The sequence below is a fragment of the Pteropus alecto genome, unplaced genomic scaffold (genome assembly GCF_000325575.1).
Source record: "Pteropus alecto unplaced genomic scaffold, ASM32557v1 scaffold25, whole genome shotgun sequence".
Classification (NCBI taxonomy): domain Eukaryota; kingdom Metazoa; phylum Chordata; class Mammalia; order Chiroptera; family Pteropodidae; genus Pteropus; species Pteropus alecto.
The window spans coordinates 4,940,807-4,955,589 of NW_006441955.1; the positions used below are offsets into that span (position 1 = coordinate 4,940,807).

The following is a 14,783-nucleotide window of genomic DNA, read 5'->3' on the forward strand; positions in this document are numbered from 1 at the left end:
AAACAAATCTCTGAATTTTTACATTATATTTCCATCATCTAAACAACCAGATGAATTAACCAAGTTTGACCCTTGTCAAAAGATTTGTTAACTTAAAATAGAATTGCTTCAAATACAGATAAAAGCAACTTTCTGTTCAAGTTTGAGTACTTTCAATATACAAGAATGTAAAGGAAAATTCTGAATCTTCATGTTGTAGTTTTATTTTATTTTTTTTTTTTACCTTTTAAAAAGTTTTTGGCACTACAAGGTTCTGTAAAGAATAGAAGTGACAAATTTAAAACACAAGAAAGTCTTTCCTAATTCTTAAGAACAATATATATAAAGTCTGAAGCAACCAAAGTATGAATACAGCTAATAGAAAATAAAGAATGTAATTTTTTAAATTCTCTCTTTATACAATTCATCAAGGTTAAACAAAACATAAAATTCCCTTAAAAATAGGGTAATAAAATAGATGAAATTTGTATCACTCAGTTTGGTGATACTAGTAAAAACTATAGTTCATATTTATATACAAATAATACAGTCTTTAAAAACAGTCTTAGAATTTAAATAAGCTATCTAAACGTGTTAAAATTTTAAATCAAGACCTGATTTGTTTTGCTTTCCATTAAATGTCACTTTTTCTGCTGAATGTAACTGACATTGAGGTACGGATACCCTTGAGACAGCAGGATTGGCTGGTTGCTGTACATCGGTAGACCAGCTGAAAGAAAATGGACTCGCATTACTCCGACACGTTTCCTCTTGGTGGGTGGGGACAACGCTCTCTACACCGACGGGTGGCACATCTGTCTGTTGGACACAACACAGACAGGAAACTGAAAGGCTTGTGCCTATTTGTCTGACAACCTCTTAGAATTAACTTGTAGCTATTCTCTTTTATTCTACTTACACAGTAAAGAGGTAATGAAGCATGTCAAAACATTTATGGCGGTTGGGAAGGAGGGGGAGTGAAGGGAAATGTGGGCATGTGAAAGAAAAGAGAGGAGACAAAAGAGAGACAGAGGGGAGGAGAGTCAAGGGGAACAAACCCACCAGGGAACAACTTCAGACTCTCCCCGCTACAAAGGCTTATATGAACAATAATAACTTCCCTCAGCCCTAGTTCTTTGTTCAGAATAAGAAAGCAGTCATAGTCAAGGTTCTGCCACTAAAAAAAATAGTTGAGGGGGTCAAAATGTATCAAGCTTAACACTCATACCAGTGGCTTCCCCTAAATGTTATCATTTCATTCAGTCAACATTTCCTCAGTGCATTTAATTTCTTGAACTCCTAAGTTTAACTAATAACTCTGACTCTAGTTTTTTGAACTCCTAGGTTAACCAGACACTGCCTATTATAACTGAGATACTTTTGAGGCAAGTAGGTTAGACAAAACGTTACAAGTTCCTGGCATTCTCCTTCGTTTGTTATATTACTTAAAGCTATTATTGGTACATCAGCACCAACAGAATATAATGAATTCTGTTATCATTCGAGTCTTAATTTTACTAAACAAATCTGACCATGTCACTACTCAACTCATATTAGACCCCGACTGCTTACTAAACTGAATCTAAACTCCTTCATAATATGGCCTCAGCCTACCTTCTAGAAGTCTCATCACCTATACATCTTTCTCATTTACCTCATCCTTTTGTCCTATTATTTTTCTCTTTTTTCTCTTTTTTCCCCCATTATGCCAGGCAAAACTCTGAGACTTTACAGACATTATTCCCTCAGCTAAAGAACACTCTCCCTTCTCTAATTGCTAGATAATCTCTAGGGGGAAAAAATCCTGTATCTCTTTCAAGATCTAGTTCGAATGTAAAAATCTGGTGTGATTTGATGCCTGGTATCCATATCCTGCTCTCTCTACTGGGGCAACATTAACTGATTCCTCTAAGCTCCTATTCTTGTCTATTTTATTCATGTCTGGCTCTCCTAATAAAATATGCATTAATTGTGGGGGTTTTACTTAATTCTTGCTTGAAAAACAAGCACCTAGCACAGTCTGGCACACAGCATGTTCTTTCAATAAATGCCTGCTAAACACATGAATTTTCACTCTTGGATCCTAGCCTTCACAAAGGCACTTTGTCCCAGAACAAAACCCAGCAAGCATGTTAACAATTTGTAAGCAATAGTACCTTGAGTATAGAAAGGTTTGTTGGGCTGAAATCTGGCATTTCCCTGATGCATGAAGTTTTGATGCAAACCATAAGGCCACGAAGCTGGGACAAGAGGGAAATGGGTACGTGCTGCATGTTCCCACGGAATTGGAGGATTTAGTCCTGGAAAGCCTGCCTCTGCATTTCAATAAGAAAGGAAAGATATATTTTAAAACATTAGTTTGTTCATTCATATATTCTTTCATTCCACAAGATTTACTGAGTAACTATGTAAGGCCAAGAACTATGCTAAATGCAAAGGATACCAAAAAAAAATTTTTAAAGAATCGAACATTGTAATTGTGCTCAAATTGTTCATGCAGAGGACATATAAGAAGACATATACACTAATATATAGTAACTGCTACAACAGATCAGTGGAAGGTATTCCAAAGAGAGGGGCTAACCAAGTTGTTCAAGGATAGAGGTTTTCCTAAGATGACTGACTAAACTGAGTCTTAAAGTATACAGAACAAGTTAATCAAGCAAAATGGGGCAAGGAGGGCACTTGAGACAAAAGAAATAGCATGTACAAAAGTCAGGAAGGAGCAAAGTACAGTAAATTTGGGAAGATGCAAAACGATCGACAATGTAGAGATAGAGATTAAGGGAGGAAGTAGTTAGAGAAAGGCTGGATGAGTAGGCAGGATTCAAAAAACTCTTAGTACATCATTAAGGAGCTTACATTTTATCCTAAAGACAATGCCAACAATCCTAAAATTAATTTTATCTTGGCCTGGAAGGAGATCTTATTTATTGGAAGCTGAGACATTGTGGTATAATGGTAGAGTACTAGGGTTTTGGAGCCAAACAGGTATAAATTCAAATCCCAGTTCCAAAAATTACTAAGGTTCAATTATGAACTTCAGGTTGTTGTATTATATAACAAAAAATAAAAGTGGCTTACTTAAGTCCTGGCATACAAATAGGAACTCAAAAAATATGACTCCTTTCCATGACAAACTATCCCCACCAATCTTCTTCCCTTTAAGATGATCTTTAAGTACATCCTTCAGAGTACAGCACTCCCTGAATCTTCTGCATCATTTCTGGTGGTTTTTATCATTCAGGGTTCAAAGTGGCAGAAAATAATCTGAAAAACACTGCCCTTATTCATTAAACTTCCTAAGAGGAACTCAAATTAGGAGGTATGGGATAGGAAGGAGTAGAGAAAAGAAAACTAAAACCCATACTAGCCACATTCTTTCTTTTAAGTTCAGTATTCTCAGGAGGTAACCACGAAAACAAAGCACTTGTTTACCACAGGTTAATAAAGCCAAGTTACAAATAAAAGCAGAAGCTGCGAGGCTCAAAGTTTACAAAAAATAAATGAGACTAAATATACATACTGAAGTCCTAATCAACTAAGAAATGAAGTTTTAATATAAAAGCGTTATTTTTAAAAATATATTCCAATTTCCCTGGCCATTTTTCACAACCAAATATTTTCATAAGTAATAAAACCTCATTAAAGATAATTTCAAAAATGAGGAAAAAAAATTCACACAACCTATTCTAATACAACCACTATTATTATTTTAACATATTCTCATCCAACCCTTCATTTTTAACATAATAGTAATTTTAGCTATAATATTAACTAGGATTTAAACACCCTTCCAACATATAATAAACATTTACTGAGTAATAGTTTATTATATAATAATATATTATACAAATCACATTATCTACCATATATCAGGCACCCTACTGGACACTAAGGAGACAATGACAGGCAAGAAACAATTCATAGTTTCTAGAAGTTCAGTCTAATTGGTTCTGCAGAAAATAATTTCAACACAGTAAGATAAGTATTCTAATATGGACAGAAAGGAAGCATGGAAGAGAGAAAGAATACCTAATACAACTAGAGAATAGAATCAGCAGAAGTTAAAGGCTTTCTGAAGAAAGTGATCTAAATTTAAAAATAGAGGTAAGTGAATTAGCCAAGCTTTGGAGTATAGCAGGAGGTGAGAGTAACCAGAAGAAGTAATAGAGAAGATATTCCAGGCAGATAAACAATCAAGGGTAAGAGATAATACAATGCGTTTGGGATTAGTTCATTAAGTTCATTAAAGCTAAAACAAAGATCAATTTGCAGTGGGGAGAGGGAGCCAATATATCAAAGGGCAAAACACTGGGTCTTTCTTTAGGTTATATAACTGAATGACTATCACGGTGCAAGTCATGGCATATATATACACAATAAACATTTGTTGAATGAGAGAAGCAGAGGCCACATTTAAATGGCCATGTGTCTCATATATCCTTCGATTTTGGAAATCTAAATGAGTTTCCACATTCTGGCATTTCTGCTCAGCAAAATACATTAATCTGTATTGTTCCAAAAGAGGTCAGCGATACCTCCTCCAACAGTGTTCTAAGGAACAGCATACTTTTGTTTAAAATTATCACTAGAATTCTTTTGTAAATTGATAAAGGGAATAAATCAAGCTTTTAAATCTACATTTCCTATACAAATTATATGTCAGGATATCCAAGCAGTTAATAAGGAAAAGTTCTTCTTTATAGAAGAATTACAAATAGTAAATAGAAAAATAATTATTTTACAATTCCTAATGAAATAATGGATAGCAAAAAAAAAAAAGAAAAGAAAAGAAAAGAAATAATGGATAGCAACAATAATTACCAATGGTGGCTAAGACTATTATATAAAAATTAATGAGGAGCTTTATAATGGATAGAAGAGGCTGACATCACCTAACTCACTTATCAATCTTAAAGTCAATGAAAGAAGAACAACCAGTTAGTTACTTCGAGAAGACATACAGGACCAATCAAGAAATAAGATTCTTGCCAACAACAACAAAAAAAGTCTGAAGCTAATCCAGCCTCTGGACCTAACTACCAGTTTACAGGACAGAGGTATATGTTAATGCCACAAAGATACAATCAGCCAACACCAGAATGTGGGAATCTCTACAGTTTCTTCTATAAATTCAATATGAAGAAAATAGTGAGAGGGAATTGTTATAAATTAAAGGAGACTAAAGAGATGTAATAACCACGTGCAATAAATGGGCTTTGTTTGAATCTTAATTCAAATAAATCAACAACAACAATAATTTTAGAGAAATGGGAGAAAGGGAACAAGAGCTGAGTATTAGATGATCCTAGGTACAGTAAAAGTCTTGATTTTTTTTTAAGGGCTAAAACTAAAGTTGTTATAAGAAAATTTGATCTAATGTCTCAGATTTGATTAAATAGTCAAGCCATTTTTTTAAATAGGATGAAGATGTAAGATAAAAAAATAGTAAATACTGGTAACAGCTGGGTAATGGGAAGGCTCTTTTTACTTTACTCTCTCCTTTTATATACATTTCAAATTTTCCACAACAGTTTTAAAATAAAAATAATTATCTCTAAAAACTAGATATAAAACTAGATTTATGGCCTATATGAACTATTTTTAAATATTAGAAAATGACTGGATGGTAATACACCAAAATATTACTTAGCAATTATGCCTAGGAGTTAAGATATGGATAATTTTTTCTTTTTCAAATATTCTATAATGAATATCTATTACTTAGATATCAAAAAATATTTTTAATGCTATAAAGTGCTACCAATATTTTTACTGGAAGATAGTAAAAGTCAAGGGCAAAGAACACAGGTTCTGAAGAAAGAAATTGGATTAAATCTTGGATCTACTATGATTAATTATGATAGCATGATAGTTAAGTTACTTATTTAACACTTCAATTTCCTCAACTGCAAAATGAGTGCTTATAATACCTACACAAAGCAGGATTGCAGCAAAAATTTAAAATAATCATAAATAACATTTAGGTACATTACCTCACTTAATATTCACACTATCCCTGTGAGTTAGATGCTATTATTCTCCTATTTTACAGATAAAACTAATGCACAAAGATTAAGCAACTGCCCAATACCACGTAATAAACAGCAGAATTCAAATCCAAGCAGTCTGAATCCACAGCCCACTCTCTTTACCTTTATTCTATGCTGACCCTCCACAAATATTGCTTGCTATCCATCCTTGTCTTCACATTTTCCCAGGTTCAACCAATAAGCTAATCACCCAACCTTTCTACAGACAGACAGATACAAAAGAAGAAAAGGAAGTGTTACCCGAATTCCCCACTGTACCGTTGTTCACCAGGGAATTTGGAGCCACAGTACGAGGCCAGTGTCCATCACGAGAGGAGCTAGAGATTGCCACAGGTCTGGCAGCAGGCTGTGCAAAGATGATGCTGGGATCGTTCAGGCTGGGGGCATTGCCTGGGGCAGAGTGGATCACTGGACCATGGATAGGCCAGGATGGGGCAGGGATCTGGAGGGCATGCATTGGCAACAATCCCATATTGTGCATGGGAGAATACTGAGCTGGTGGTGACTGGGGAAAGTTATACATAGGCATCTGGACCTGATGGGGAGGTTGGGCTCCCTGCTGAGGTGGGCCAAGCTTGGGCTGGGATCCTGGTTGGGATGGAGGCTGGGTAATGGCAGCTGATTGGGGAGAGTTCTGGGGAAATGGCTGGGGCTGAGGAGAAAATGATGGTGAATCAGACTGCAGAAAAAAAAGATACATTTTAAAATTAATTTACAAATGTCTTAATTTTATAAAAAGATTATCAAAATACAAATTTATGGAGTTATTTCATTAGAACACTATAAACAGAACTCTATAATGTATATAATAATAAACAATAGAATCTCATTTTACATGAAGGTAGAATTTTTCCCAAGTTCCTCAAATCCTTTCTCACATAGGTATTACCTCATAAACTTTTTTACTGCTTAAAGAAGAGAGAGCCCATCATTCCCATCATGTAGAATCTACATTTCCAATTATAACTAGAAACTTACATCTAAATATCTCACAGTAACTTTCACTGAGTACTTCAGAAAGTATTTACTGAATGTCAATTATGTACTGGACATTGTTCTAGGAATTAAAAATACAATACTAACATGTACGTCGTCAAGGAAGTTAAAGTTTGTGGGGGAAAGGAAGAGGAGCAGATCATGATTACATAACCAATCACAATAAAGTACAATGATTATTATGATAAAGAACGCAATAATGTATAGCACAGAATAAAATTACAGAGTGTAAACACCTAAACCCACTTTGAGAAAAGGAGGGAAAATAAGATTAAAGGAAGAAGAAATCAAGGAAAGCTTCCTAGGGAAAATGACTCTTAAGCTGAGACTCAAGGGTAAACAGAAAACAGTCTGATTTAAAAGAGGGTAGGGATAAGGGGAAGGAAAGACTGTTTCAGGCAAACAACATAATTGAAGGTCTACAGGCACGAAAACATATGGCTTTTAAAGTAACTGGAATCTGAAAGTTTTTTATTACTGGAGTACAGGGGAAGGGGAATGGCAAATCTGAGGCTGAAGAACTAAATAGGGGAAAGATAATGAAGGATACTATAGGCTTTGTAGTTTAGACTTTATCTTGAGGTCACCCGGAAATGACTGAAGGGTCTTAAACATAGAAACATGACGACTGCATTTTAGAAAAAATTATTCTGGCTTAATATGAATAGAAAATATTTTTAAAAATAAATAAAAGACTGATGAAACTGTTTAAAAGGCTACTATAATATAATAGTTCTGAGATGATGGTAGAGAAATACAATATAGGGACAGAGAGAAGCAAATGGCTATGAGCTAGCTATTTTTTTTATAGCTAAAAGAATAAAACAGCAATGACTCTTGCTGAGACTCAAGGGTAAACAGAAAACAGTCTGATTTAAAAGAGGGGAGGGATAAGGGGGGAAGGAAAGACTGTTTCACAAACAAAATATAATTGAAGCTACAGGCACGAAAACATATGGCTTTTAAAGTAACTGGAATCTGAAAGTTTTTTATTACTGGAGTACAGGGGAAGGGGAATGGCAAATCTGAGGCTGAAGAACTAAATAGGGGAAAGATAATGAAGGATACTATAGGCTTTGTAGTTTAGACTTTATCTTGAGGTCACCCGGAAATGACTGAAGGGTCTTAAACATAGAAACATGACGACTGCATTTTAGAAAAAATTATTCTGGCTTAATATGAATAGAAAATATTTTTAAAAATAAATAAAAGACTGATGAAACTGTTTAAAAGGCTACTATAATATAATAGTTCTGAGATGATGGTAGAGAAATACAATATAGGGACAGAGAGAAGCAAATGGCTATGAGCTAGCTATTTTTTTTATAGCTAAAAGAATAAAACAGCAGAATTTGGTGACTGACTGGATGTGGGGGTTGAGGGAGAAGGAGTTCTTGAAACTAGAAAGAGCGTGCGATCATTCAATGAAATGGAGAACATAAGAAAAAGTTGCTTATATTATCTCTCCAACTCTCCAAAGAGAGTTGATATATAAAAGCTACATTCTAGACATGTTGAAGCTGAAGTGCTTGGAGACATCGGAGTAGCAACATCCATTAGACAGACTCTTCTCAATCCAGGTGAGAGAAAAGTGAGTGCTAGAAGCAGATAAAGTTAGGACAGGATAAGAAAGTGGTTAGAGCACAGGTTTTGGAGACAAGAGCCTGAGGGTTCAAGTTCTGGTTCCAAGTAGCTGTTGACCACAGGCAAGAAACTTAAATCTGTTTCTTCACCATAAAATAGAAATAATAATTGAATCTACCTTACAGGTTTTTGCGAAGATTAAACAATACATGTGGAAAATATAAACATCAAATTCAAGATAACAGATACATCTCAGTGGGCTCCTAAATGTTTTTCCAAGATTGTCTGTACTACTGCTCTTCAAATGCTCTAAGAATTTTTTTCTAAAATAGAGATCATGTCAGATTTAGCATGCTTAATAGTTAATAGCTTTGAAGCTACACAGACCTGGGTTTGAATCTTTTAATTTATTCTCAGCTTCCCAATTTGTAAAATTTGATCATACTAATATCTACCACTTCACAGAGCCACTCAAAGGATTAAATTTGATAAGTATAAAGTACTTTAGTGTTAGGTTAAGCATAAACATTCAATTAATATTAATTAATTTAGAAGTGCAAGGTAAATACAGATTCAGAAAAAGGTTAAGAGCAACTCAGCAAAGTTAAAATGAAACTTGTGAATCTGAATTCTAATTCAAAACTCTTCTTACAGGGTATATTTCACTAAGTATCCACATCAGCTATGAGAAGACAAAGAAAAGTTTCAAGCAAGTAAAATGCCATGCATATATTGCCCTAACAGTACTAAACTCCTAATAAGTTCAATATTTTTTTCTATTTTCATTAGTGGTACTGATATTTCTCCACTAGGCAAAGCCCTGAAACCTCAAAGTCATTACCTTATTTTAATCCAGCCAACAACCTTATTAGGTAGTTATCTTATTTTACAACTGAAGTTAAAGAGCTTGCTCATAGATATAAACCCAGATCTACATTACTCCAAAAGTAATGCTCTTTCCACCTCATACATTTAGCAAGGACACCTCTACAAAGCACTGTATAATCTGGAAGATGGTTAATTGCCAGTCTGAAATGTCAACCTTATCACCCACTCAAAATATAGTGGGTGATATCCCTACCCTCTTCCTGCCAAGACTAACCCATTTGCAGGCAGAGTACTTACACATTCTGAGGGCTGTCGAGTCCTTATGGACTGATCACCCTGTTGCTGGGATGAACCAGCCACTTGCTGGGCATTTACAAGATTGCGGACCAGCTGGGCTGCTAAGAGAAGACGTCAGAAAGATAATCAACAGACAAGGAAAAGAGCAGAGAAATGACAAGCAATAAACTCTCTACTTCACTAAAAGAGTCTCTGATTTTATAAACTTGAACTTTTAAAGTATAATTATGTTCATGAAGGATTGCAACAACTAATTTTTTAAAGCCATTTTTCAATACTTATCACTAAAAAATTACAATGAACCTAGAAACAAGAACAAATTTCACACTGCTTTTTTAAAAGACAATATATCTGTCTGAAATAATACTTTCTGCAATAAGAATCCGCATAACTGAAAATGATCACTTCTAAAACATTCTATTATTTTCTTTCAATAAACTCTCATTTGGGTTTCTAATTCTTAAAATTCCATATGAAATATAAAAGGAACAGATCTCCCTTTCTCATAACAGCAGTGGGAAGAGATATAATTTCTCCTATATGTTCCCAGAAAAAAACCTCTCGTTAACTTCTCTTAACTTTATGTAGTGAGAGAAACAGAGTGTGACTCAAATCTAAATACTTAGGAGTTGATTGAATACAACAGACTGCTAAGACGTCGATAGTGAACATATTCAAGTACTGTTCAAATAAAAACCTGTCTAAATTTTATCTCTTTAAGAAATTATAAGGTCCAAAATCATACAGCTAGGTTTGGAATAGAGGAATTAGGATCCTTAGAATAGCATCAACATAAGTTACTTCATTTTTACCAAATATTATTTTCAACCATTCAACTTACCTGCCACACTGCTATTCCTCTGACGGGCCAGTTTGACCCCTGGGCACTCTCTTCGTACATGTCCTGCATCTCCACATATGAAACATCTGAGGTCTCTGAAGTCTCGAGTATCGTGGAGGTCTCGGGGTTCAAGAAGATCACGGGAGTCTTTCTCCTCTTCATTCCCTTCCTTCTCTTCTTCACTGTCTTTCTTCTTTAGTCTAAACAGTAAACTGCTGATACCAATAATGTGGGGCTAGGGACTTGTAAACTGAGTGAGTCACAGAACAAACTAAACTACATAAGAGTTTCACAATTCAGGGACTAACATCCTCATCATGTTTTGTGCATTTTCTTGAAGTCAAGGGAACTCACATTTACAGCACACCTACTCATATGGCAAAAACTGGGTATTCCAGTTGTTTTATAAAAAATACAAAATAAAAAAATTTTTAATATCTAATTTGAATCTTGTAACGATCCTTAGAGGTTGGTTTTATCTTCATTTTACAGGGAAAGAAACAGAAGCTTAGAGAAGGTAAGTGTTTTGCCTAAATTTAACAGTAAATAACAGTGATAGAAACTAGAAATTTATTCTTTCTGGAAAGTTCTAAGCTCTTTAGATTAGGCAACACTTGATTACTAAATGAGGGATTTTCCTGGCCTATTAAAAACACAGTATACATACAGAACGCAGCAAAGTATATTTCATAGATATATTTTCAAGGTGTATATAGGATGCATATTCCTCAAGGTATATATTATATATGTATACTTCACAGCATATACCTCAAAAATTCAGTTAATTATATTTTAATTATTGGTTTGTATGACTGTGAAGTCCTCAGTAAGAACCCCAGGTCTTGGTAATTTTTTTTTCTTGGCTCCTAGGCACAGTTCCCAGCATACAGTAGGTGTCAATAAATGCTTCAATTAAAAAAAAAAAACTGAGTGAATTAATGAATACATGAACAAATTAATGTTGAGACATCACTATACCACAAATAAATCTCACACTATTAAAAAAATTCTGCTCAAATATACATTTACCTAAGGTCCAACTTAAAACCCTGAACTTACTTTCTCATGTAAACATATCTGAACACAGTTATAGCTACAATTGGCCTCACATTTATTTTCCTTGTAATGCTGATACAAAATCATTTGCCAACCTTCTCCTTTTAGGGCAGTCTTTCATGTAGTGGCCTATTTTTCCACATACACGGCAACATCGATCATTGGGAGCCAATTCTCCATCTGTTAATACTCTGGAATCAAAGAAGTACTCCTAGGGAGAAAATACAACTTTATTAAGAAAAAAAAAAATCACTACAAACTTCTGAATCCAAATGGAAAGGAAACCAAGAAGCAAAAGTAGTTTAAAAAAAAAAAAAAAAGGACATATCAACAAATATTTTACTGTAACTAAAACCATATGAAAATAAGATTCAGAATTATCATCGATATCTTAGTTGCTAACAGTACTAACCACTTTACATCATCCTATTTTTTCATTCACCTATAGCGTCTTTGTATATCTCAATATAGTATTTCATCTTCATTTTCTACATGAAGAAAATGAGGCTCAGAAAGTTCAAGTCATTTGCCCATAGTAAAAAGGCTGATAAGTAACAGATGAAGAATTTAAAGCTAAGTCTGACCGACTACAAAGCTCAGGCTTATTGCTATACTACACTACTTCTGGAAAGAAATTATTCTCTGTATACAAGAGCTCTGTGTAAATAGAGCAATCCTCTGGTTTATTTAAAATATGATGATTTGCATACAAAATTTCAAGGACATATAACATTTATTTTATGAAGTAAGGTATACTAAAAGAGAAGGTAGGGAAGCAATAAGAAGTAAATCATTTTCTCAAGTCTTAGAAGCTCATTTTTCCTTTATGCTAGTACCTTGCTTATCCTTCTCTGCTTTAACTCCATTTTGCACTACCACAAAGACTACTTTCTGTAATAGCACCAATTTTCTGGAAGGCAAGAGGACATGTCTACTTAACATTCTTCAAATGTATCTAAAGTCAAGGATAAAAGTATGAGGAACACATTCACTAAGGATGGCTATAATAATAATTCTAAAAACAATTGCGCAAGTATTGGTGAGGATGTAGAAAAACTGGAACCCACAAACAGTGCTGGTGGGAATATAAAATAGCATAGCTGCTTTAGAGAACAGTTTGGCAGCTGCTAAGAGAGTTAACATAAATTTGTCAAAATGATCCAACAAGTACTGTTAGGTATATACACCCCCAAAATGAAAACATACATCTACACAAAAATTTGTACATAAATACTCACAGCAGCAATACTTATAATAGCCAAAATGTCCACATGAATGGATAAATAAAATGTGATATATCTATACAATATAATACTTTCAACCATAAAAGAAATGAAGTTCTGATACACACTACAAGAATGAACCCTGAAAACATTACACTAAATGAAAGAAGCCAGTAACAAAAGTCTATTTACATGAAATATCCACAATAGACAAATCTACAAAGACAAAAAGTAGATTGATGATTTGGGGAGTGGGAGAGAGAAGGAACAGGGATTGACTGCTATGGGGATAGGGGTTTCCTTGAGAGAGGAGGAAGACATACTAAAATTAGACTGTGGTGATGATTGCACAACCGTGCAAATATATTAAAAACTACTGAATTGCTCACTTTATATGGTTGAATTGTATAGTACATGAATTATATCTTAATAAAGCTTTATATTTAAAAAAAGAATAAGCAATATAATTCTTTACATTTACTAATGATGAAATCGATGTAGCTAAATAAAATCATCATCATATTTTCTGCCAGGACAAAATAAAGGCCTTTTTTGGTTCACCCAGTTGCCTAAGGCAAAAACCTAGGTATCATTCTGAACTTGTTCTCCTTCACCCATCACCTTTAATTAATCACCAAATTGTATCCATTCTATTCCTAAAACTCTTTTATCCACTTTTCTCTAGCCCACCATCCCAGTTAAGGTGGCCTAGACCTGGGGTCAGCATTTTTTCTGTAAAGAGCCAAGACAGTAAATATATTAGGTGTTGTGGCAAAACTGAAGATATTATGCAAGTACTTATATAATGAGAGCAAATTACACGACATTTGTTTATTAAAGAACTGCAAAATATACTAATAACAATATATTTTTTGTAATACCATACAAGTTTACTAATTAGAAAATAAGAATCTTTCTGAGGGAGACATTTCTCTTAATTGAGGTTCAAAGTGTTTCCTATTGTTAAAATCGATGCCAAATGTTCATATATTAATGCTAATCTGCAATTATATTTTATGTATTTCATCTTTGAAAATGTTTTACACAGATGAACAGGTTGAGGATTCAAGGTAAAGAGAATAACGAATAAATCTAGAATGCATATGGAAAATTGAGTCTCTGATAAAGGAGAGATATCTGTAGATGCAGGCAGATCTAGTCAAAAGTTGAAGGAATAACTAACTATCTGATATCATTTTTATCTAGGAGAGAAAACATCCAAGAGTTAGAATGGCAGAGGTGAAAGGTAGGACAAAATGCAATGTGCACTGAATTTTGAGTAAAATAAATACAATATGAAATAGTTCTTACTGAATGGGAGATACAGGTAACTAAAGAAATGTAGTAAAAATGTCGGATGGTACTGAAAGTTTAGGTGAGACTGGTGAATATTAATTTCTAGCTGTACTATATAAATAAATTGCATAGCTTTATAACTTTTTTCTAGTAGTGTTTAGCTGCCCAAGCACAGACAGATGGTGGATGGCTGAATTTATGTAAGGCTGAACACACAAGGGTGCAAAAGAAGGACAGTGGTACAAAGGAATTTAAAGTAGACTAGGGAATGCTAAATGGAGAGAAAAATGAAGACGAGATGGTTGATAGAAGGGAAGAAAATGGATCAATATATGATGTAGGAGAAGAGCTGGTGGGAATATCTGAGTAAGCAAGAAAGGTGGAAAATATACTTGTCTTCATTTTCATTAGAGTCTAAAGGAATTAAACACATTTATTTGGTAGGCTGTTATAATCCAAATACATAGAGAAATAGTTACAAAGTAGGAATTCAATAAACATGTACTGAAATGAAGAATGTGCAAGTATGAAAGACTATTAAACAAGGATATTTTCTACAGTACCAGTTATAACACTGATATAATGAAAACAACTGAATGTCCATTAAAGGAGAGTAAACTGATAGAT

The 14,783-nt window shown here is 34.1% G+C and overlaps 1 protein-coding gene across 8 annotated transcripts in view; it reads right to left on the bottom strand.

Moving 5' to 3' along the window:
• Window positions 1-181: 181 nt before the first annotated feature.
• Window positions 182-14,783, bottom strand: part of TUT4 (terminal uridylyl transferase 4) — a 103,349-nt gene continuing 88,747 nt past the window's right edge. For 2 of the 8 annotated variants that reach the window (XM_025051918.1, XM_025051914.1), the window contains 6 exons: window positions 11,733-11,848; window positions 10,582-10,796; window positions 9,741-9,841; window positions 6,276-6,714; window positions 2,136-2,294; window positions 182-709 (listed from right to left, as the gene is read on the bottom strand). In XM_025051918.1, the coding sequence (XP_024907686.1) occupies window positions 621-709; window positions 2,136-2,294; window positions 6,276-6,714; window positions 9,741-9,841; window positions 10,582-10,796; window positions 11,733-11,848 (1,119 nt within the window). In that variant the 3' untranslated portion in view covers window positions 182-620. Of the gene's footprint in view, window positions 799-2,135; window positions 2,295-6,275; window positions 6,715-9,740; window positions 9,842-10,581; window positions 10,797-11,732; window positions 11,849-14,783 lie in introns of all 8 variants that reach the window. The other 6 variants (XM_025051917.1, XM_025051916.1, XM_025051915.1 and 3 more) reach the window with 6 other exon arrangements.